Raw genomic sequence first — 20,645 nt, forward strand, 5'->3', positions numbered from 1 at the left:
CAGTGATCCTGCTGGCTGTTGTTTGTTTATCGGGGTGATAACTTACTGCCACGGCACACACTGCCTGGCGTGGCTGCGACAGGTTCCGCTGTCACGTCGACGCTCGGCATTTGTTCAGTTTCTCCTCTTCAAACTGAGACTGTGAAAATATTGACAGTAGATGAGAAATACCTAGAATTCATTCAGCACTGTAGCCGCAGGGTGGGAACACAAGTGTTTTCTCACAGCGGTGTATTCTCACACTGCTCAGCGGGCAAGTGGACGAGACATGAGACCGCAGAGAACCGTACGGGCTGGATCCTCTCCGTGCTCGCCCTGGAACAGCAGCTGCACTGTGGAGCTGTTTGTTCTGTGAAAACGTGACTGAGTGCTGCCTCTTTTCACAGATATCCTGCTCACATTCACACAGTCGCACCGAGCCACGCCTGAAGCCGCTCAGTACAGCCGCAGTCTGATCCGATGGCCACTGAGCAGCTGCACTGGGGCAGTTGGGGGTCGAGGGCCTTACTCCAGGGCAGCTCAGAGCTCAGTGGGGGTAGATACTCACCCAGGTCCATCCTGCTGGTCCTGGGATCAAACTGGTCATCCAGTCCGTTCAGTATGTTAATGTATATATATATATATTTAAAAAAGTATAGTAATGTCTCATTCTTATGGGCCTGTTTACAGTGGTAGGTTGTTCTCAGTCGCACAGTGAAGGCGAATCTTTTCCTTGTTGAGTTGGAGCTTTGGTTTTATTTAACCTGAGCTCTGACCAGCTGTTCTGTCCTGGATTATCTGATGTGGAGATGTTGTAGCTGGTGAACATGTATGTAGCTAAAAAAGTAAAGTGTGCTGAGAGACTTTGCCCTGACTCCCCTGACCTGAGAACAACAAACATACACCAGCAGCTTCCAGGGAAAGCGAATCCCACAGGATTTAGTGTGTTTGTAAGGAATGTGGTTTGTTGAAGATGAGATTTGTCATCGTTTGACCTGAGCTCCTAACATGAGGAAAAGGGCAGCGATGGTCAGCGTTTGCTGTTTGCAGAAATAAAACAGTGTTCAGACAAAATTAGAGAAAAGATCAATGCAGTGTTTGGTTGAATTGTGAGATTAGAAACTTATGGATAGAGTTCAGGATTTCTCTCAGTTACAGGCATTAACTGCTAAAATAATTAGCAGTGGCACGTTGAAGCAAACCTAAAACTTTTGCCAAGTGTTTTTAAATAGCTCTTTGTCAGTGACATGAAAAAGTAGCTGACAGAGTAATGAAAGTTTTTCCCTCTTCCTGGTGAGTGAACGTGAAAATAGGCTTTGTTCTGTTTTTAATTCCTGTGGGTTCTTTTCTTCTTTTTTTTTTTGATGGAGCTGAACTTGTCCTCCTTTTGTTTCCCGTTGTCTTCAAATGGATGCTGTCAGCTTCCTCTGGCCCCCCCTCCTCTGTGGACCTGAAGTCTTTGGTCTGCTTCTGCTCACTGGAGGGAAATAACCATCACTGTGCGTGACGATAAGCCTCTGACTGTGGTGCTAACAGACCGACTCGTCTGAAAACTATTCTTAGCTTCTGTTTTGTTTTGGGGCCCTTTGAGATGCAGATGCAGTCAGGTGACCTTTTGAACTTTTTTGATTTTTGATTTAGATTTTTCTTAAATTCTGCTGAGTCGCTGCTCTCACGATGACCTAGCTGATCCGCTCGTATTCTGATTTCGGTTCGGATTTTTTCCTGATGACCTGTTAACGCTGGATGGAGACAGGGTCTTACTGTGGCAGTTTAAAAGTTCTGATTTGAAGCGCAGATTAAAATAATGTTGTTCTGGCATCGGTACTGAAGCACAGGCGTGTTACTGGCACTAATACTGAGGTGTAAAGTCAAAGTGTGAATCCTCAGGGTTTAATGTTACAGACAGAATAAAAACAAGTTGCTGATGTGAAGTTAAAGCGCTGTGCAGCTCCAGGCTGCGACAGCAGAGCCGCTGACTGTGGTCGCAGAGCTCATCTCTACCATGGATACGTGGAGGTGAACGCAGGTCAGCTGACTCTGATCGAGCTGCTCCTCTGACCTCTGTACTCGAGCTCAGTGAAGAAGAGTTTGTGTGTTTGGTTTGGTAAAGTTTTCTTTGTGTGTGTTTGTGTTGCAGCTTTCCGAGAGACAACCCTCCAGTGAAGATGAGATCATGGTCCCAGTACTAACCTCCAGAAAAGCCAGTGAACTCCCTGTCAACGAAGTAGTGTGTGTCCTGCAGGTACGGTGTCCTCAGACCAGAAAGCTTAGACTCACTGTACAGGGAGATGTTACACTCTGTATAACCTGTACAACGGCTCCTTTGTTCCAAATGAAACTTATAAAAAAGAGAAAAGCTGCCAGAAAGTTGGTGTCTGAGGTTTGTCAGTGAAGGTTTGACACACACCTCTGTGTGCTGTGCTGGTGTTAACAGGCCGACCTGCAGCTGGGTCTGACCCAGGAGGAGGTGAGCCGGAGGAGAGCCTACCACGGCTGGAACGAGTTCGACATCAGCGAAGAGGAGCCGCTATGGAAGAAATACATCTCACAGGTAACAAGCCTCATCCTCAGCTCTGCTTTAAGGTCAGTGTGTACTTATGACAAAGGGGAGACTTGGCTGAGTCCCCCCGTGTCCCCCTCCAAAGTCAGTGCAGTGACACGGCAGCTGACAGGAGGGGGACCCAAAGCCTTTCAGTGTTTCCCCAGTTTGTTTGCTGGCTCTAACCAACTGTCTGACAGTGTGTCTGTCAGTGTGTCTGACAGTGTGTCTGACAGTGTGTCTGACAGTGTGTCTGTCGGTGTGTCTGTCCGTGTGTCTGACGGTGTGTCTGACGGTGTGTCTGTCGGTGTGTCTGTCGGTGTGTCTGACGGTGTGTCTGTCGGTGTGTCTGTCGGTGTGTCTGTCGGTGTGTCTGACGGTGTGTCTGTCGGTGTGTCTGTCGGTGTGTCTGACGGTGTGTCTGACGGTGTGTCTGTCGGTGTGTCTGTCGGTGTGTCTGACGGTGTGTCTGTCGGTGTGTCTGACGGTGTGTCTGTCGGTGTGTCTGACGGTGTGTCTGTCGGTGTGTCTGTCGGTGTGTCTGACGGTGCGTCTGTCGGTGTGTCTGACGGTGCGTCTGACGGTGCGTCTGTCGGTGTGTCTGTCGGTGTGTCTGACGGTGCGTCTGTCGGTGTGTCTGTCGGTGTGTCTGACGGTGCGTCTGTCGGTGTGTCTGACGGTGTGTCTGTCGGTGTGTCTGTCGGTGTGTCTGACGGTGTGTCTGACAGTGTGTCTGACGGTGTGTCTGTCGGTGTGTCTGTCAGTGTGTCTGTCAGTGTGTCTGACAGTGTGTGGTCGCTGTGGGCTCCACTCCTCACAGTGTAGACGGCAGTTTGCTCTCACTCGATTATCTGACCCGTCCATGTTTTAACGCGGCTGATTTATCAGACGACGGGTCTCAGGAAGCCCTTCACACGTCCAGCAGCAGCCTGGCTGCAGCTCCAGGATAAAGCCAACGTGCTATTTTTATCCTGTGTCTGATAAAATGTCTGGAGGCTCGTCATGTTCCAGAGTGTCATTGTTTTGTCAGGAGAACGCAGAGAGATGACGGGACACACAGTGTCGACTCGGACAGTGCATACATACACAACAACAACTCTCTGTTATTTATCATGTTCTTATTTCATGTATTTTCATTTAATATTTATGAGCGTGTCATTTTTATTTTGGTGTCATGCTACTGAAAAGGCCTGTACATGACATAACCAGTAACAGATCATGTGACCGTGGACCTTCTGTCAGCTGACATTCAGATTCAGAAGAAGAATAATCATTAATCGATCAGCTGCAGAGCTGATAGAATAATCATTAATCGATCAGCTGCAGAGCTCACGCTGACGGGAGACGCTTTAAGAGAAAGGAGACCTGAACATTAGACTGCCAGCAGTGTTTCTGTGAGCGGAGGTTTGTAAGGCGGTGTCATGGACGTCATTCATTCACAGCTCAGTTGAAGAGGACGGAGCTGAAGAGAGGAGGATGACAGGTTTGACCCCAGCAGGTTTCACATGGTGGACACACTCACCTTTGACCCTTTGGGACTCAGCGTTGTGTTTTCTGCTCATGGACGAAAATACAAAGGAGAAACACACAGACTCTTCATAACTCAGGGAAAATGACCGACGGAAAACACTGGACCAGATGATCAGAGGATTCATTAAAGAGAGAAAGCTGAACACAGGAGCCACCTGAGCCAGTGAAATGATGAAGCAGCCTGAGCGTGGCCTGATTCGTCCACATGGACTCCGACAAGGACAGAAACTGCTGCTGTTGAGCCAAGCAGCTGGAGGAAGGAGGGGCGAGAGGGGGGACGAGAGGAGGGGCGAGAGGCCTCTGTGAGCAGCAACAAAGAGGGGTTAAATATAGAAAAGCAGCATGGGAGGAGGATTCAGAGGGGAGACGGAAAGGAGGCGAGGAGGATGAGACAAGAAGACAGGACAAGGAAGGAGGAGAGAAGAGGTGTTGTTTTTTTTTTTAAGCTCCTTTCACACATGGGGCATTTCTGAGTCTGTCAGCCACAGTCTGTCAGGTGTCCCTGCAGAAACTGTCCACACCTGGCCTGACAGTCCTGAAGGTGAACAGAGGCCCAGTGTCTGGATCAAATCTGAGGTGTGACCGACTGAAAACAGCAAATCAACACGTCTGAGGACATGACTGGATTCTGAGGAACTGCGATGCACATTTTCTGATGTTTTATAGACCAAACTGTTTTCAGTAGATTTATCAGGAAAGCACTCATCAGAATAATCAGTGACACGGATCATCAGTAGTTGCGATAACATTGCTGCTTTTCGTGTCGTCAGCATGGAAACGGTTTGAATGCAGGAGCTGGAAATAGAGTTGGGACTGTTGGCCCGCTTCGTTCAGCGAGCTCCGCCTTTTCAGATTCAGATTCAGAATCAGATTCAGATTCAGAATCAGCTTGTCCACACGTCATGGAAAACACACACGGCTGTACTTCTGTCTTTGTGGGGACGCTCTGATGAATAACCCATACCACACACACACACACTGTGATGAGAATATGACAATGACATTATCAGTGGCCCGTCACTGACCCGGTTCACTGGTCCTGACCTCTCTCTCTCTGTGTCTCTGTCCTCAGTTCAAAGATCCTCTCATCCTGCTGCTGCTGGCGTCGGCCGTCATCAGCGTTCTCATGCACCAGTTCGATGACGCCATCAGCATCACTGTGGTATGTCGTTTGCTCATTCTGTGGTTCTGTTTTTTTCCTTCTTCCCTGTGGAAACACTCCAGAGACCTGCGGTTCTTGTAGGGGTATTAATAGAAGAAGCGTCTTATAGCAGCGTCAGCAGCGGAGAAGACGTAGGTGCACGCTGGTGTCTGCCTGTGAGTTTGGCAAATGAGATTATATAAAACTTTGTCTGTCTTCGTTTGGGGATCCCTGCAGGGAAATGTTGTTGCAGCAGTGAATAATTGCATTGATAATGGACAAGAACAGAAAACAACAGAGAAGATGGAGAACATTAAAGAAAACGTCTGATTTCAAAATATACAAAAGATGAAAGTCCAGCGTCCTGCAGAGCTCATTCCAGACAGACAGAGCAAACAACAACAGTCTTACTTATAGTGCAGCCGGTAATGTGAATTTTGTGGTTGGTGCCAGAGGAAAGGTCAGTGTGGTTCATCCTCTGGGGCAGGTTTTCAAACTGTGAGGTGCCTCCTTGGGGGAGTTTGAAGCAGTGAAGGAATTTTAATACGTGCACCCATCACGTTGCAAACACCATGAAAACAATAATTCTGTCCTGCATCTTGATGATCATGAGGTAAACAGAATGGAATTATGTATTTTGCATTTCAAATAATCGGCTTTGATTCTTAGCATGAGCGTCTGATTGCTCAGTGCAGCGCGTTGCTGGTTCTGTCTGAACGCCTCGTCTACAGTGGCTGTGCAGCGGAAACATGCAGCACATCAGCAGTTTCAGTCGTCTGTGTGTGTGTCTGTGTGTGTGTGTCTGTGTGTGTCTGTGTGTGTGTCTGTGTGTGTGTCTGTGTGTGTGTCTGTGTGTGTGTCTGTGTGTGTGTGTGTGTGTCTGTGTGTGTGTCTGTCTGTGTGTGTGTGTCTGTGTGTGTCTGTCTGTGTGTGTGTGTGTGTGTGTGTCTGTCTGTGTGTGTGTCTGTGTGTGTGTCTGTGTGTGTCTGTGTGTGTGTCTGTGTGTGTGTCTGTGTGTGTGTGTGTGTGTGTGTGTGTCTGTGTGTGTCTGTCTGTGTGTCTGTGTGTGTGTCTGTGTGTGTCTGTGTGTGTGTCTGTGTGTGTGTCTGTGTGTGTCTGTGTGTGTGTCTGTGTGTGTCTGTCTGTGTGTGTCTGTGTGTGTGTCTGTGTGTGTCTGTCTGTGTGTGTCTGTGTGTGTGTCTGTGTGTGTCTGTCTGTGTGTGTCTGTGTGTGTGTCTGTGTGTGTGTCTGTGTGTCTGTGTGTGTCTGTGTGTGTCTGTGTGTGTGTCTGTGTGTCTGTGTGTGTCTGTGTGTGTGTCTGTGTGTGTGTCTGTGTGTCTGTTCAGCTGCTCTGGGCTGAGACACAGTCTCATCATCAGCATAGTTTCAGGTGTAAGACTGAAGATGGACTAAGAAGATGCCTCAGGTTGGATTATGACCGAAATGCAGCCTGTTACCTGGCAACCATGTGTAGACAGGGTGTCAGGCGGCGGGGCGACAGGAAGTCACAGAGCAAACAGCATATTGCATCATTACACTGTTTGCATATGCACCTAAGCTGTGGGTGCAACAATCGTCGCACACTGTTTGTATATTCAGCTGCTGGAGGTGAAGAGAGTTTCGGTGCCGATGTAACAGAACAGCAGGAAGTGAGGTCAGGAAACCTCAACCCTTTAAAAATAATGGTGTCGTGACCTGCAGCAGGGTCTGATTAAAAACCTGCTGCAGCATTGGGATCATGGATGATTGGGATCAACGTATTTTTTCATTAAAGCTGATTTTAATGCTTTGATGTGGAAGGTGAGCAGTGAACAGTCTCAGGTTAAATCCAGTGAGCTGCCTTTTGTCTGTCTGTTTACAGGCTATCATCATCGTAGTGACCGTGGCCTTTGTCCAGGTGAGTCTTCAAATGTCTGTGTGTGTGTGTGTGTGTGTGTGTGTGTGTGTGTGTGTGTGTGTGTGTGTGTGTGTGTGTGTGTGGATACAATACACTTCTCTACAGTCGTTGATGAATTTTGCATCACTCCAGCTGTTTTGTTTTTATAACAGTGGTGTGTTGTTCTGATCAGTTGTTTCTCCTCTGTGTGAAGGAGTACCGCTCAGAGAAGTCTCTAGAAGAGCTCGGCAAGCTGGTGCCTCCAGAATGTCACTGGTGAGAGTTCCATCCATCCATCCATCCATCCATCCATCCATTCATCCATCCATCCATCCATCCATTCATCCATCCATAAATCCATCCATCCATCCATCCATCCATCCATCCATCCATTCATCCATCCATAAATCCATACATCCATCCATACATCCATCCATACATCCATCCATACATCCATCCATTCATCCATTCATCCATTCATCCATCCATCCATCCATACATACATCCATCCATACATCCATCCATAAATCCATACATCCATCCATCCATCCATCCATCCATCCATTCATCCATCCATAAATCCATACATCCATCCATACATCCATCCATCCATTCATCCATCCATCCATCCATCCATCCATACATCCATCCATACATCCATCCATACATCCATCCATCCATCCATCCATCCATACATCCATACATCCATCCATTCATCCATCCATAAATCCATCCATCCATTCATCCATTCATCCATTCATCCATCCATCCATACATCCACACAAGCACAAAACTAAAGAATTTCCAGTTCAGCGTGAAATTTGACCAACATGCAGAATCAGCATCAGTGAGATGAAAATGTACTGAACCACGCAGATCTGTGATGTACAGCAGATCCTGACGTCTCCAGCAGTGCCTCAGTGTTTTCTGTTCACACGTCTAAAAGGAGAACAAACTGTAGTAATAACAGTGAGACTGGGGAGAAAATGTGACATGAGGTTTCTGAGTGTGTTCCCAGCCTCAGTGGAACCACGGCAGGAGATTAAACATCAGACGTACCAGGAAAGAAACGAGGAGCTTCTCTAAAAACAAATATCCTTCTGTTTTTCACTCCTCAAATCACCATCAGAAAGCAGAGGCTTAAATGGAGGCAGAGTTTCTCAGACAGGCAGAGAGAAGATGTTCCTTCAGACAGACTCCTCAGGCCTCCATTTACACTTCAAATACCAGCAGACAGAAGGAGCAGCTGCCACTTCACCTGGCAGAAAACACAGAGGATTAACACAGACACACACAGACACACACAGACACACACAGACACACACTGACACACACAGACACACACAGACACACACAGACACACACTGACACACACACACAGACACACACAGCTGTGCTGAACCTGTAGCAGCAGGTCTGTAAACTGAGAAGGACTCTCATCGTGGTTGAGCTCTCAGAAGTCGATCGTTTTGTTTATCTTCACTCATCCCTCCATTACCTGTTCTCTCTCTCTCTCTCTCTCTCTCTCTCTCTCTCTCTGCTCAGATTTGACAGCTTTTTATTGATCTTACTGTCGTACTTATCAGTATCAATACACCAGTGAATACAGAGCTCCTTCTCTGGGACTAATCAGTTCTTAAGACATTGACGTAATGATTTCATATTCACCTTCAAGACTCAGCTGAAAAAACATGACATTTACAGAGTCAAGTAATTCTCCCATTTAGTTTTTGATTTAAATTTCCTCTTTCCTCTTTTATCTGTTCTCCTTATCAATGCGCTTTGTCTTGTTGTCTGACATTTATGATTATAGTGATGTCAGTACAGATGAACCGTGAGGTAAAATAAATGCTCAGAAATTTTCAAGCAAACGTAGTGAAAAGATGCTAAACTCTCTGCAGTTCCAGGATCTCAAACCAGAGTTCAGGCCTTCAAACTGTATTGTGGAGCCGGAGGATCTGTCATGGTGGAAGTTCTGCTTCAGATTTGTGATTAATCAGAGTTTGTGGACCTGATGATCTGGGGTAAACCTGGGCTTCTGGGGCCCCTGAGCTGTGACCCACTTTACCTGGTTGGTGATCCAGCCCTGTTCTGTCTCTCAGTATCAGGGAGGGGAACCTGGAGCACCTGCTGGCTCGAGAGCTGGTTCCCGGAGACACTGTCTGTCTGTCAGTGGGAGAGAGAGTCCCAGCAGACCTCCGCCTGTTCGAGGTACACACTGATACATACACACACACACACACACTAATGTTTAATCATCAACGTAAAAGCCTTTGGTCATTGTCTCTGCTGGGCTTCTGTTTTATGACCATTATTTATCCAGTGCAGGTTCACTGAACATAAATATAGATTTTTCCAGGAACATCCTGTTTAAACTCACACAGTCGGACACCTGCTGTCACCTGGAAGCTGCCCAGTACAGCCACAGTATCACGCTTTATTTCACAGGTCCCATTACCTACGACATCCTAGAAAGCAACTGATATGAGGCTGGAAATTCTTTGGCAAGTTCCTGGAAAGGAGTGGGTAATGTAGCCGTCAGTAAAGGGACAATACAGCCGCTGTTTATTTGGGATCTTAGACCAGATTACGTTGGTCTTCCCAGAAAACCTCTGAAGAGGGTATTAAGAAGTTGTACAGACACGAAAGTGCTAACAGAAGGCTCAAAATGAAACTGAGTCAGTGTTAGTGAGCTGGCTGTGGAGTCAACACTGTGCTACCACAACAAAATAACTACTGTTTAAACGATACGCACAAACAAATCCCATAGAGTAAACCTTCGAATCCTTTTCTCCAAAAACATTTCAGAGGTTGATGAAACTGTCTCATAAAAAAACCTTCCTGACAGTTAGCAAACAGCTGAGAACAGTCTGTGTCTGCTCTCTGTCCCCCCCACAGGCGACCGACCTGTCTGTGGATGAGTCCAGTCTGACGGGGGAGACCACCCCCTGCTCCAAATCCACCTCCCACCAGCCGGCAGCCACCAACGGAGACATGGCGTCCCGCAGCAACATCGCCTTCATGGGGACACTTGTGCGCTGTGGCAAAGCCAAGGTACCAACAGGACGACTCGCTCTCCTTTTCCTTAAATGGGTTTGAGTCCTAACGAGTATTAAAATGGTTTCATAATGTGTGTCCAGTCAGAAACACACTGATTGACCTTCTTCAGTTTCAGTTGGTGTTTAAACCATTTTCCAGGCTGTTTTTAAAAACAGGTCCAGATCTGATTTTATCTTTGTCTCTGCTGTCAGATTGTTCATTCAGAAACCGAACTCAGTAACAGAGAACGGGACACAACGGAACTTAAACCACAGCTTACACAAGCGTCACACTGCTGCCCAGTTATGATTTTATTATTCAAAAAGAAGAGGAAAACAGAACCAGACCAGTTCAGTCCAACGTGGGACCTGAAGACACAGACATAAAAATACCAAATGAAATGAAGCAAATATCATACAACGTGTGATCTCTGTTCCTCAGGGCATCGTCATAGGAACCGGAGAGAACTCTGAGTTTGGAGAGGTGTTCAAGATGATGCAAGCAGAAGAGGTGCGTCTTCCTAAATTTAATCTGAATATAAATGAAGAAAATTCAGCATCTGTGATGTTGTTGTTTTCAGAACATGCTGTGACTGCTAATTTACGCTTCCTTCACAGAGAAGCTTCACAAACTTCGTTTACATTTCAGCACTGTAACATGGGTCCTGTTGCCTTTCACCTGTAAGCTGGTTTCTTAAAGCCCATGTAAATCCTCTGGAGGCTAAATCCTCTGTTTCCTTTTATTAGAAAAATAATCTACACACTGTTGAATATTTCCCAGGATTATAAACATAACAACACAGACCTCATCAGACCTGAGCTGCTTCTGTCCTCCTCACACTCACGTTACTTTAGTCTTATCTGGAAACCATTTCTAGTGTTTCTGCAGCTTCTTACTGCGTTTTACTTGTGCTCATGTTGTTGTGCTCGTAGCCGGAGGTAAACCCAGAGTTAACAGAGCCGGCTGCGAGACTCTGTGAAGCCAGATAACCCAAGAGAGCTAAACTGTGTGTGTGTGAGACAGATTAGAGAAACCTGATATACACATAACTCAGTTTCTAATCAGCTTTCTGCAAATATTCATGTTCATAACAAAGACTCCAGGCAGGGAGAGTCACTGTGACCTCAGGGGAGTCACAGTAATGATAAGAATGAAGAGAAGAATATTAATCTTTATAAAGCACTTTTCAAGACAAACTTACAAAGTGGTTGAACCAGGATTGAGACATTTCAGGACTTTAATGAGGCAAATACAACCAGACAAAACTATTTTAGGACAATAACCTTAATAAGAAGTGATTTAGAAGATGTGAGTGATTCTGCAGCCTGATGAATATTATAATAACCAGGTGCAGGCCCAGTCACCAGGTTACCACATGTAAGGAGAGATTATTACATTATTCAAAGTAATTTAATTCCAAGTCTGACTGAAGCTGAACTGGCACACACACACACACACACACTGAAGGTGATGCATCCTGCACTACATCTTGTTCACAAAGCACCGTTTGCTTTGTGTGGAGTCCTGGCTAAAAGCTGTTTTTGTATGTGTACAGAGACTGCAGTAAAAAGCTCCTCTTAAATGGACCGTGTGGCAAAAATGTTTTATCAACTTCTGTTTCTAAAGCTGAGAGTAAACTTTGAATCTGTGGCTCAGACTGTCATCCATGCCAGCAGAGATGGATGCAGTCGTCGCCTCTTCCCAGGAAAACGTTTGAAGTAACTGCTGTGCTTTGTTTTGTTCAGGCTCCTAAAACTCCGCTGCAGAAGAGCATGGACCTGCTGGGAAAGCAGCTCTCTCTGTATTCCTTTGGCATCATAGGTCAGTGTGTTTGTCGGCTTCTCGCTCGTATCGTCCTCCACCTTCGGTGTTCAGTCTCATTGGGATCATCCCTGCTGTGTTTCAGGGGTCATCATGCTGGTGGGTTGGCTGCAGGGGAAGAGGATCCTGGACATGTTCACCATCGGTGTCAGGTACGCGTGGTCCCGGCTGAATCAGCTGACGGACGTGATGATGCGCTGACTTTAGCGTACATGTGTCTGTGTGTTCGGTAAATGATTGAGCCCTGGCAGCAGCCGTGGCAGTTTCCTCCTCTCCTCTTATCAGATTAGAACTAACTGACCTTTGTCATGACAAACAGTTTAACTTGTCAAACACTGGTGTTATAACTATGGCAGCTTTACATTGAGGTGTGGCAGGGACAGGACTCTTGTATTGTGCACACAGGAAAGACTTACTGACACGCAGAGCCACCTCAGCTCCTCAGATAAGAGCTGCCCAGAAAAATCCCCTTTGTCATAGATGTAGCTGAGAGAGGCCATGAAGAACCTAATTATTAATTAATTAACTTGGTGTGATTATTGATCGTCTGCCTCAGTCTGGCCGTAGCTGCCATCCCGGAGGGTTTGCCCATCGTGGTGACGGTGACGCTGGCGCTCGGCGTGATGCGTATGGTGAAGAAAAGAGCCATCGTCAAGAAGCTGCCCATCGTAGAAACTCTGGGTGCGTCACTCACATCACATCACACCGCAGCGTGCCTGACATTCCCTCTGCTCACGTGACAAACAGAAAGGAAAGTGACCAGCTTCTGACTCAGAGACAGTTAAACATCAGGCGTTTAACTTGAATGATCTCCTGAAGAGAATCCTAATATTAGCAAACAGAAGCTTCTGATTCTTTTTGGATGATTCACACTAAGTTATTATAATTATGCCTGTGATAATTAATGCAATAGTTCATTCTTTTGCTTCTTCAAAAACAGATAAAGTTTCAGCCAGAATAAATATTCTACATAACATAATAACTCAGGTTTCTCCTGAGTTACTTTAGGAATGTGATACTTGTGATAAACCTAAAAACACAAACCCGTATACACAGTCAGTATCAGCTGATGTGAGTGTAGTCGGAAGGTGTAACACGTTGTTTGTCTGATGATCTGTTGATGTTGTGCGATGTTGTGTCAGGATGTGTGTGTTTGTTATGTGTGTGTTGTTAACAGTAACGCTCCTCCTATTTTCTCCAGGCTGCTGTAATGTGATCTGTTCAGACAAGACAGGAACTCTGACCAAGAACGAGATGACCGTCACTCAGCTGTTCACGTCAGACGGACTCCACGCTGAGGTCTGGACCCCACCCATCACCCATAGTTTTAATAAGGAGAAGAATTGAAAATGAGTTGTCACAGATTTTCAGAGATTCACCAGGTGATGGATCAGTCAGCTGTGAGCAAGGAGAAGAGCTACGAGTCAGGTTGTGTGTGAAGTCATTTCCATCCTCAGACACCTGACGAGTGCATCAGATATTCCTACATTTAAGGACACAGTTCAATCTTTTCTTCTAGGTTAATGAAGTAACTTACACTTTGCTTATTGCTGAAAAACTCACTGCAGGAAATGAGGTGGCTGCTGTAATGTGGCGTCTGCACCTGAGGAAGGTTCAGTCAGTTTCCCGCAGCCCTCAGAGAACAGACCGACCCACTTCCTTCATCTGGAAATCTCAGTTGCCGTACTGGAAAAATGGGTCAGGTGACCGAGGAGCAGGACCCGTTTTCTGGTTTTAACCTGCTGGCTCCTATATAGCACAGATATGACCATGTCTCCTGTGTCTCCTGTGTCACATGGAGACCAAAGTCATAGAGTCACTGGCTGACATTAGTGGATCAAAGTAAAGCTGAATGTACCTGTTACACTCTGCACGTGGCCTTGAAAACCTGATACCTGTTCACCATTTTCATTAATAGCAGATTGATTTTTCTTGTTTCTGAGTTGTTTACCCATAATGCTGTCTTGCAGGTGACGGGCGTCGGCTACAACGGAGCAGGAGAGGTTTTACTGGATGGAGAGATCATCCACGGCTTCTCCTGCCCTTCAATGAGCAAGATTGTGGAGGTGAGTTAAGTGAAGGAAACATCAAGTCTGCACGAATCTGAAATGTCTGTTTCAAGTAGTTTGTGTTTCATCACTGTACAAATAAAAAATCTCTGTGAAGTAAAAGGAGGAAAAATACTTGGTGCCAGATGAACTTTTTATAGTGAAGGAAAAGTTTTTCTGCCGAGGAGAACAGAGATGAACTGCTGAATGTGTTTGTGATGTTAGGTCGGCTGCGTGTGCAACGACTCGGTGATCAGGAATCACACTCTGCTGGGTCGACCGACAGAGGGAGCGCTCATCGCCCTCGCCATGAAGGTAACAACTCACACAAACCTTTTGCCTTTGATAGATGGGAACTAATAGGAAGTGACAGGAAATTCTTGGAGTTTGTGCAACAGATGTCTCTGTCCCGATTCAACCTGGAGACACCGGAGACACCTGCATCTTAGACGGCATGGCCCCATGGACACCACCAAGTGTGGTGGGAAGACAAACACTGTTAGAAACAAGCTTTGGAAAGTTCAGTTCAGTATGAAGTTAAACATCAGGATCAAGGTGAGCGTAGTCGCATTGCTGCACACTCAGACCTCCTTCAGTGTGAAGAACTCCTCAGCTTCCTGTCTCTTCCCGTGACGGCGGGTCAAAGCGAACAGTGTCCACCATGTTGCATCATCTCGTACTGAGGAGAAGGACGAATCCGAGCCTGAAGGATGAAGACGTTTCCAGAACAGACGCCTTCCTCTTCTTTTCATTTCTCGCAGCTCGAGGCTCATCCTCCGCCTGCCCTTTACTGGTGGAACTGGGGAGATGAGTCATTCAGCTCACACTGGTTTTAATTTTTAATTTCATCTTTTGTGTTTTGGCTGTGGTGTACGGATCAGTGTGTGCTCAGGAGACCTCCTCTGTACAGCAGACTTTTTATATTTAAATGTGATAAACTGGTTGATGTGTAGTGATTGTTGGGAGCTTGGAGTGTCTCAGTGGACCAGTCAGCATCAACGAGAGACAGAGGACAGACACTTTTAAACAGAAGTCTTTTTCTCCCTAAATCTCCGGATTATTTCTTTGCTTTTCAGTTCATTTTACTTCGTTTTCATCACGTCAGATCGCGTCGTGTCTGTTTGCTGCAGCAGTCCTCCACACACTGGGATCATGTCTCTGAACATGTTTCCATGGACTGATAGGACACTGAAACAAAACCAAACAAACCTGGCAGGGGTGAATACGAACAAAACTTTTTACTTTGCAAAGCAAAGAACTTTTCTGTCGCAGGTTCTACAAATCAGTTCAGCAGAAACACAAGTCCAGCTCCTCCTGTTCATTCATCCAGAACTTATCTTAAAGACAGTTAGAGCGTCCTGTGGCGTCCACCTGTCTCTCTACACTGTCAACTGTCAAAGACAAAAGATGTTGAAAAATCCGTCAAAAGTAAGAAAGAAGGAAATTAAGGGCATTTTGCTAAAAAGTGTCTTGTAAAATGATCATATGTCAGACACGTCAGTCTCACTGAAATCATGTCAACATTAAACCTGCTCCTGTTTTACTGTCCACTGCTTTAAAACGGCCTCGTGCTTCTTCAGCATCTTGTCTTTCCCTGGTGTTCTCTTCATCCCCAGCCAGCTGTGTCTCTGTTTGAGCAGCAGCTCCTCCACTGTCTGGTCCAGATGTGTTTCTGATCCAGCTGTGTTTGTGTCTTCCAGATGGGGCTGGAGAGCCTGCAGCAGGAGTACGTCCGTCTGGAGGAGCATCCCTTCACCTCGGAGCAGAAGTGGATGGCTGTTCGCTGTGTTCACCGCACCCAGCAGGTCTGTGCGCTCTCACCTGATCAGATGTAACCAACAGATATTTTCTGTCACCACATGATGAACAGTCTGAGCTGAGCTTTGTCAGCTCTGATCTGCACACGTGTTTTAAGAAGAAACCAAAGTTAAAAATGTTTTTTCCACATCTCAGCTTCTCAGAATCAGAGCTGTCCTCCAATAATAACAGTATGTTCTATATTACTAATGTCATGTTGGAGATGTGTTCATCACTTTCCAGTAATGAGTAATTACTAATTGCTCCTCTGTGTCTGTAAAATGAATCAATCGAACCACATATTGATACTATTGGATTTTTTTCTCACCACTGTCGCACTAAGTGCTGATCTGGGGTCAGACTCTGGGTCTGTGTGAAGCGCTTTGACATCATTCTGATTGTGGAAGGAGCTGTATAAATAAAATTGAATTTGTAATGTTATTGATTTGGTTGTGTTGCATCAACATTAGCTTCTTTTTTTAAATCTATTTTTAATGTGGGATTGAATTAAAACGTGGTGCTGATGTGAGCCTCTTCGTACATGTCTGCCGTCACCCTCCCTCCCTCAGGACAAGGCTGGCGTTTACTTCATGAAGGGAGCGTACGAGCAGGTGATTCGCTTCTGCAGCTCCTACAACAGCAGAGGGGCCGCACTGCCTCTCACCCACCAGCAGAGGGAGCTGTACCAGCAGCAGATCAGCTACATGGGCACCGCGGGACTGAGAGGTGAAAAGAGCTCGAACAGAAGAAAACACTCAGTGAGCCATAAACACTCGTGTCAGCAGTGAAACGTTAACGCTGTGTAAACCTGCTCGCTCTGTCTCCGCCCCTCAGTGCTGGCGTTTGCGTCTGGCTCAGAGATGGGGAACCTGACCTTCCTGGGTCTGGTGGGCATCATCGACCCTCCCAGGTCAGGGGTCAAAGAAGCAGTGGGGACCCTCATCAGCGCCGGCGTCGCCATCAAGATGATCACTGGAGACTCCCAGGAGACCGCTGTGTCTATAGGTCAGAGACAGGAGCCTGGCTCCTGATGAAGTATCACATGCTCTGTAGATTTATCAGAGACAGGAAGCTGAACAGGCTTCATCAGCCTGAGGGGAGTGGTCACGTGACCTTTCAGGAAGAGATAACAAGTTAAAAATCAACAGCAACAAGTTCATCTCAGTTTAAAGTTGTGGACAAAAGAGAATCTGAGAAAAACTCCTGCCACTGACAGTCAGGGCTGCATGTCAGGACTGAGAATCATTCATCATTCATTCATTCATTTCATTCCACAGGTCCCAGTTCCCTCTGTTTCTGTCCATCTATCTGTTTTTATTGATGATAAATTCAGTTTTTTTCTTAGCTCTGACACAACCTGAAGAACAGAACAACAGCTGATAAATGAAACGGGAAATGAAACTGCACTTTGTTTAACAAGTAACCAGAAAAGATTGATCTCAGGATTTTAATGAGCCACAGAAGATGCTTGAATTAAAAATCTGAATCAGTGGGATTTTCTTTTCTCCCAGTCCTGTTCACCGTTCGTCTCTTTGCTCTGCAGCCACTCGTCTGGGTCTTTACTCTAAAGGTTGTCAGTGTTTGTCTGGAGAGGAGGTGGATCAACTGGACCTGCAGCAGCTTTCACACATCGTCCCCAGAGTGAGCACACACACACACACACCATGTACTGTACACACTGTATTCCAGACACACTGCTTTTCACAGACCAGATATCACAGATCCTTTCATCGCTCCTGATCAAGAAGGTTTCTCTGAGCACAGAGGAAGCGGGAGTTTAGGACTGTATAATATTCAGTCTGTTCCTTCACAGAGCTCTAACATCGTTTGATGTGGGGAAAAAGGGGAAGATGGACAGTTTCTAAAAATAAGCTGCTGCTCTGAGACTCTGTGAGTCTGTTAGAGCAGAGCTGAACTCAGGGCTGAACTCTGCTGTGTCTCCTCTCTCTCTGCAGATCGCCGTGTTTTATCGAGCCAGTCCCAGACACAAGCTGAAGATCGTTAAGGTGAGCGTGGTTAGAGACCAGAGACGTGTCAGTTCTGGCCTTTGACTAGAACCAGCACTGAGTTTTTCTCTGATAGTGACATGAACAGAAAGTTTTATTTCATGATGTAATAAAATGAAAAACAGTGGAAGCTTTGGCATTAATGTTATTCCACAGAAATCAAACTCAGTCTGTGTATGAAGGTTACTGTCCATCTTTCTGCAGTCTCTCCAGAACATCGGCGCCGTCGTGGCCATGACGGGTGACGGTGTGAACGACGCCGTGGCTCTAAAGGCCGCTGACATCGGCGTGGCGATGGGCCAGACAGGCACCGATGTCTGTAAGGAGGCGGCCGACATGATCCTGGTGGACGACGACTTCCAGACCATCATGTGAGTCAGACCCTGGGGATGAGTTTTCATCTTCATTTGTAAAGTTGGAACAGAGACTCAGAGAGAACAAAGTCGTTTAACAGAAACACAGTGCTTAATAAATTTATTAGTCCAGCACCCAATGAATATCATTCTTGATTTTTCTTTTTTTTTTTTTTCGGTTATGTGCGAAAAAGGACTGTTTGTTTGTTATTGTTATGTTTCTGTTTATTTGCCAAAGAAATAACAATAACATTTTTAGTTTTAAACAAGTTTTTGAAAGATTTCTAAAATGCTTACTTTTTTATATTTATGTTCTCTTGTTTTTATGACCGGTGCTTTAATAATAAATTCATAATAAATCTGTGAAATTAAAAGTGAGGTCCTGACAGGTGTCTGTCCTCTGCCTCCAGGTCAGCCATCGAGGAAGGAAAAGGAATTTATAACAACATCAAAAACTTTGTGCGCTTCCAGCTGAGCACGTGAGTCAGACACAGTGTTCTCAGTATTCACTCTGTAAAACTGCAGCTGGTTCAGCTCCACCCTGACCCGCTCTCTGCCCCCCCCCCCCCCCCCACCCCGTCGGTCTCCAGGAGCATCGCAGCGCTCACGCTCATCTCCTTGGCGACGCTGATGAACTTCCCTAACCCGCTGAACGCCATGCAGATCCTGTGGATCAACATCATCATGGACGGACCGCCAGCTCAGAGGTACAGGGGCATCATGGGAACTGTAGTACAACAACTGAAGAACAGATTCAGAAATGTTGTGTACCTGCAGCCTGGCTGCGTTCACACAGTCCACAGGAGGAAAGTTAGAGAACTGGTAAAAAACCAGTAAACTTAGTGTAGTTAAACTGGTTTACTTTCTTGCTCTGGTCCTGATTCACCTGCACCAGATTTCATATTTTAAACATTAAAGATGTTGAAAATTGAATAGTGAAAAATTTTTGCCTGCACACGACCAAAACTTCAGCACTGTGACTTTACAACCTTACAAAGACTGTGAGTGTTCCAGGACTCCCTCGTGTGTGACAGCGAGCGTGTGTGTGTGTGTGTGTGTGTGTGTGTGTGTGTGTGTGTGTGTGTGTGTGTGTGTTTAGTTTGGGTGTGGAGCCCGTGGACCGGGACGTGATCAGAAAACCTCCTCGTAACGTGAGAGACCGCATCATCACCCGCAGTCTGATCATCAAAATCCTGGTGTCGGCGCTCATCATCGTCTGTGGGACTCTGTTCGTCTTCTGGAGAGAGGTGCATCACTCTGCCTTCTGTTTCCCGAGCTCGGGCACATGTTATAGAAAGTCTGTGAACAGCTGATGCAAACCAACCATTAATATTCACAGCAGGAAAACTGCAGCTGAGCCTGTTCACTCTGCAGAGTGAGGAGTCAGTGTGGTGCTCAGTGTTTCATGCAGCCATTTAAACAGCTGCCAACATCTGCTTCAGCTGGAATATGAATGGTTTTAAACAGAGGCTTGCAGTGCTGTTTATCCTGTTTATCCTTAGATTATTTTCATATTTCCTAAAACTTATGTGTCCTAAAACTTTTGGCCGGTATTGCATGTGTATGACATGAAGAAATTGTTCCACAAAACTTCATGTGTGTGTTTAATGTTGTGTGAACTCAAACCAAACCATGAAAATACAGAATGAAAAAGCAGCTTAAGGATAAAAAAAAAAAAAAAAAAAAAGATTCAAATCATAACTTTACGAATCAGACGACAGATGACACGACGGACTGGCTCCCTCACAGCTGCAGGTGCAGAGCAGATGTGTGACTTTACGCCGTTTGTCTCTCAGTTGCAGGACAACGTGATCACTCCTCGAGACACCACCATGACCTTCACCTGCTTTGTCTTCTTCGACATGTTCAACGCTCTGAGCTCGCGGTCTCAGGTAAGACCGTCTCACCTGTGGTTCTGTTCCCACTTTCCTCCAAAACTGATTTACTCTTAAAGACAAAAGCCACATTTAGATCTGGGAATAAATATCGTATAAAATAACCCTTCACAGATTATTCTGACTTTGATCAACGCTCCCAAAATAAATTTACACTTCACGATCAGTCTGAAAGAAAACCAAAGCAGTTTGTCAGTTAATAGATCAGTTAAACAAACAGCAGCAGATCAGTTCATCCTTTAGGTCACTGATCGTTGCATCAGATCGTTATACCGATTGTTTCTGTTGTAACATAAATGCTTTTTTTATTTTTTTGCATTTCCTGTGCAAATGTCTGTCTGTGACGTCGTCTCGTGTCTCCTCAGACTCGTATGGTCCATGAGATGGGTCTGTGCAGTAACAGGACGTTCTGTTACGCCGTCCTCGCCTCCATCATGGGTCAGCTCCTCGTCATCTACTTCCCTCCTCTGCAGAGCATCTTCCAGACGGAGAGTCTCAGCATCTTCGGTAAGAGCTCGGCCTTTGGTCCAGGCGTTGGTGGTTTGTACTGTGTGATCCGTGGCGTGTGCTGTGGGACGGTGTCCTATGACGCGGGGACACAGCTTTAGTCTTGTGTTG

General features: G+C 46.0%; 1 protein-coding gene across 1 annotated transcript in view; it reads left to right on the forward strand.

Annotated features, from left to right (window-relative positions):
* The window catches only part of atp2c1 (ATPase secretory pathway Ca2+ transporting 1), a 33,013-nt gene that overhangs the window by 8,986 nt on the left and 3,382 nt on the right, over positions 1-20,645 (forward strand). The window contains exons 3-27 of the mRNA XM_041043913.1: positions 2,120-2,224; positions 2,417-2,533; positions 5,124-5,213; positions 7,054-7,089; positions 7,283-7,344; positions 9,171-9,279; positions 9,967-10,122; positions 10,549-10,617; positions 11,853-11,928; positions 12,014-12,080; positions 12,485-12,609; positions 13,130-13,227; positions 13,899-13,994; positions 14,202-14,291; positions 15,677-15,781; positions 16,343-16,499; positions 16,608-16,778; positions 17,317-17,414; positions 17,729-17,779; positions 17,984-18,150; positions 18,543-18,611; positions 18,723-18,839; positions 19,232-19,379; positions 19,929-20,024; positions 20,393-20,534. Of these exons, the coding sequence (XP_040899847.1) occupies positions 2,120-2,224; positions 2,417-2,533; positions 5,124-5,213; positions 7,054-7,089; positions 7,283-7,344; positions 9,171-9,279; positions 9,967-10,122; positions 10,549-10,617; positions 11,853-11,928; positions 12,014-12,080; positions 12,485-12,609; positions 13,130-13,227; positions 13,899-13,994; positions 14,202-14,291; positions 15,677-15,781; positions 16,343-16,499; positions 16,608-16,778; positions 17,317-17,414; positions 17,729-17,779; positions 17,984-18,150; positions 18,543-18,611; positions 18,723-18,839; positions 19,232-19,379; positions 19,929-20,024; positions 20,393-20,534 (2,617 nt within the window). The remainder of the gene's footprint in view (positions 1-2,119; positions 2,225-2,416; positions 2,534-5,123; positions 5,214-7,053; positions 7,090-7,282; positions 7,345-9,170; positions 9,280-9,966; positions 10,123-10,548; positions 10,618-11,852; positions 11,929-12,013; positions 12,081-12,484; positions 12,610-13,129; positions 13,228-13,898; positions 13,995-14,201; positions 14,292-15,676; positions 15,782-16,342; positions 16,500-16,607; positions 16,779-17,316; positions 17,415-17,728; positions 17,780-17,983; positions 18,151-18,542; positions 18,612-18,722; positions 18,840-19,231; positions 19,380-19,928; positions 20,025-20,392; positions 20,535-20,645) is intronic.

This window comes from Toxotes jaculatrix, chromosome 8 (assembly GCF_017976425.1).
Source record: "Toxotes jaculatrix isolate fToxJac2 chromosome 8, fToxJac2.pri, whole genome shotgun sequence".
NCBI classification, from domain to species: Eukaryota; Metazoa; Chordata; class Actinopteri; family Toxotidae; genus Toxotes; species Toxotes jaculatrix.